This window comes from Loa loa, assembly GCF_000183805.2.
Source record: "Loa loa unplaced genomic scaffold supercont3.294, whole genome shotgun sequence".
In the NCBI taxonomy this organism is placed as follows: domain Eukaryota; kingdom Metazoa; phylum Nematoda; class Chromadorea; order Rhabditida; family Onchocercidae; genus Loa; species Loa loa.
The window spans coordinates 28,456-32,672 of NW_018108474.1; the positions used below are offsets into that span (position 1 = coordinate 28,456).

Here is a 4,217-nt window from a genome sequence, read left to right on the forward strand (position 1 = left end):
TTTTTTTGTCATCTTATTGTATCGCTAATTTTTCTTTTTTTTCACCTTCAAAAAATATTCAATATTTAACTTTTTTTTAATTTCAAAGTTTGACCAATTTTATTGTCCAAAAAAAAAGTGTTCGCTATGAACTGCCATTTTGTTAGCAAACAATTGTGATTTAAAAAGTCTTAAAGCTCTTAAAGCTTTAAAATATTCCTATGAATAAGTTTTAGCTAATACTTAATACTTAAGCTTCTTTAACATTTTAAACAATGCAAACATCGATTTCTCCTAATGTTAACTTTTTTAATATTATTTCAAAATATCAAGAAGAATTGTAAGAAAAAAAAGAAAATAATTTTGATAATTGCAAAAATTTCATCTTTTCATTAATTAATAGCTAAAATTATCAAACTTAGCAATGGGACATTTATCATTTTATCATTAAAATTGATCCCATGCATATCATTGATAATTAATAATTCAAATATTCAAATATTTGATATTACAAAGTTTGTTTCGTTGTTGTTTTTTTCGTTTTTTTTTTTTGTCTAATATTGGTAATTGCAGTTGATAAAGGGCCAAGAAATAATTATGGCCCAGTGAATGTTTAATACTTCAGGCCTACTTATTCCTTCATATATTACTGTCAGCATTCATTCCTAAAATATTACTAATGTGACAATTTCATATCTGTCTTTGACAAGCCTTTCTTTATCCGGAAATTGTTATCGCTACTACAACCTTCTTAATAAAGTCTGATTATGATTGAAAAAAAAAAAGGCAAATGAACGAATTTTCTATTTCCATTTCTAATTTTTTATCTTACTTCTGTTTAATTCCAAATAATTTCCTTATGATTAATTTCGATACAAAATTGAGTGAGTCATCCCAAGAAGCTAATTGTCACTCTAATTCCTTTTTTTTTTTTTGTTTCAAGAAATACATTGATGAGAATTTCAAATTCATCAGGTAATCAAAAATACCATTTACAGTATACATTCAACCTCGACCTAACCTTTCTGTCCGTTCTTCTTGTCCTCTACCAAAATGAATCTCAGCAAATGTCCTTGATTCTTGATGATATTGTCTGAATGAGGTTGCAGTCTGTCAAATATTCAGTGACTAAACCAATCATTTAGCATATTTTTGATTTACATTCGAGAAAATTCGAGAATACTCGGTTTAAGTTAAACGAATATTTCGAAATTTTTAAAATATTTTATAGTATTAAAAGGAGTGTTATTTCAAAATCTATAGCATACATTAATACTTAAATAACCTAAATAACGTTAGTTATTTAAATAAGTCAAATGTGTCAAGCTTTGATAAGTATATTAAACATTGATAAGTATGTCAAATTTTAGTAAGTATGTCATAGCCTTTGAAGTATGGCGCATATTTAACCGTTAAATTACTTTTTAATATTAAAATTTGCATATGTTACATGATGTTAAATCTTGATTAAATTAAATTAAAGCGAAATTCGGGAAATTATTTAGCATCATTCAAGTTTTACTTGTAATTTGAGGGTTTATGTTCGTTTTTTCTTTTTTCTTTTTTCTAATCTTTGATCAATTAGTGGATAAAGTTGTCGTGACAAGATGTCGTGACAAGATTGAAATTAAATGAAATGAATTAATCAAAGCATAATGATTTAATCGTGTTTATCATAAATTATCAAAATATATTTAATATCTGAGAAGATTTTTAATTTTCTTTTTTGTTTCCAATTTTGTCATAGCAAAGTATTTTTTAAATTGAAATTGAATGGAAATTTAAGATATCAAATGTTGATTGATTTCTTGAAATAATCATTAATCAATATGATAATTGTTGAATGTGTGAATTAAGTTAGTAATTTAATTTTATCAGCAATTTAATTACATTAACAATTTGTTCATTGCATGTTGATAATACAGGTGATAATGTTTCACATTTCGTCTTGTTAAAACTTCAAATCTCATATACCAGTGTGATATGGTAAGTTAATTGTCGCATGTGTAGTTGGAAAATTTGAAGTTTGTTGAAAATTCTCTCAGCGGTAATTTGATTTCAACCAGTAGATCGGCGGAATAATTATGAGAATTGCAAACTACTTCTGAGCCTTTTTTCTCCTTGCTTCATCCAAAAGAATTAAATTTTTTTTTTTCCAAAATTTGCGAGAAATAAGGCAAACTGGAAAAAAAAATCAAGCGAATTAACTTTTCAAAATTAAAATTTTATAAAAAAAACTTTTCGTCCATTTCGTTTACAAACAAATTCATGTAAATTTTCAATTTTTCTTTTTATCATTTTTTCCTTCTATCATTTAAAAATTTCTTCAGAAAAAAATTTTTACTTTTTATTAAAAAAATTTTTGCCGCTATTTTACATTTAATTCTTAGGTAAAATTTTACCTATTCAGCGTGTAATTTAGGTGCTAATGAATGATTAAATTAATGTTAGAAATGTTAAAATAAAATTTAATGGTAAGTAAAATTTTCTCCTTTAACAATTACTAAATTGTGAAATTATTAAATTAATTACTAAATTAATTTTAATCATTAAATTAATTGAAAGCAAAAAAAAATGCCAAAAAAAACTTTGAAGTAAAAAATTCGAAAGGAAAATTTTTAAATAAAAAATGGAAACTTTTTTTTTTTAAGCTAGGAAAAGGGAAATTTATAAAATTATATTAAATTTTAATATAAGTAAGTTATCATCGTTGACAGTTTGAAATGCATATTTATGGTTGTCTATGTAGATAGCATGGAAGAATGAATGAAATAGAAAAGCCTTTTTTTTTTTAAGCGGAAAGGTCACTTCTTAAGCGCTCAAATCCCGGGAGTAATTTCCTCAAAGATTGGATTGATTAAATTGAGCGTTACAAAACGAATATATATATATGTATATATCGAGAGATGATGTAAATTGAAAAAGAAAGAAAAAGAGTAAGACATTGGCGGAAATAAATGTGCGCAAAAAGATGCAAAAAAAAAAAATAAGGACGATAGGCGCTTACTTGTCGCAGCGGTAGCAGATTCGATTCATTTACTTGTCGGAACGGAAGCAAATTCGATTTATTTACTTGTCGGAACGGAAGAAAATTCGATTCATTTACTTGTCGAAACGGAAGCAAATTCGATTCATTTACTTGTTGGAACGGTAGTAAATTCGATTCGCTTACTTGTCGCAACGGTAGCAAATTCGATTCGCTTACTTGTCGCAACGGTAGCAAATCCGATTCATTTACATGCCGGAACGGAAGCAAATCCGATTCATTGACATGTCGGAATGGAAGCAAATTCGATTCACTTTCTTGTCGGAATGAAAATATTATTTTTTACATTTTATTCTTTTTTTTGGATGGGTAATTTTTAATTTTAACAATTTTTATTTTAATTTGTTTGATTTATATGTTTGAATCAGTGTTATTAATTATATCAATTATCATATCTCGTTTCGTTTTATTTTTCTGTAGTAATGAAATTGATTAGGAATTCGATTTTGAACAAGAAGTAGAGTTATACGATAATCATGTACTTCAAGTGTTATACCGTTTAACGGAATAATTGCGGGATCAGGAATGGACAGTAGAGTTAATAGATAACCATACATGTTAAGTGCTGTATTACTTAACGAAATAATTATGGAATTAGAATGTAATCTGAATGACAATTATTGCTGATAATATTCATCAACGATACCGTAATATTCATACTTTTGCGTATTTTACATAATTGTGAAGAACATGCAATAATACAGTAATGCTAACATTACATTAACAAATTTGATCTATAATCTTTGAATAGTCATCGAATTTAATTAAAAATTAATGAGCTTAAGGTCAAAAATAATCCATTTTTACATTTGCAAGAGTGAGCAGTTTACACGCATATCTAATCCTTATCAATAAAAATGATAAAATAAAATTCATCAAAACTATATTACAGTAATAAAACATAAATATCAATACAGTATTACCGCAAATATATATACTGTAAAAATTAATTTCATTTATTTACAAATGTAATAACATTGTAATGAAGTAAATGTTATACGTATTCCACGTATAACTGAAATAACACTTATTTCATGGAAAATAATTTTAATAACTTTTGTAGAAAAAAAATTTCATTAATTACCATTCGAATGCTTTGTTTCTGTGTGTGTGTGTGTGTGTGTGTGTGTGTGTGTGTGTGTGTGTGTGTGTGTGTGTGTGTGTGTGTGTGTGTGTGTAGTATTAAGTTATT

General features: G+C 26.3%; 1 protein-coding gene across 1 annotated transcript; it reads left to right on the forward strand.

Annotated features, from left to right (window-relative positions):
* Positions 1-2,978: 2,978 nt before the first annotated feature.
* On the forward strand, positions 2,979-3,249 carry LOAG_13144 (hypothetical protein; the record flags this gene model as incomplete). Its single annotated transcript, XM_003148655.1, has 1 exon — positions 2,979-3,249. A coding segment is annotated over one exon (271 nt), but the record flags the coding sequence as incomplete, so codon positions are not given.
* Positions 3,250-4,217: the final 968 nt, after the last annotated feature.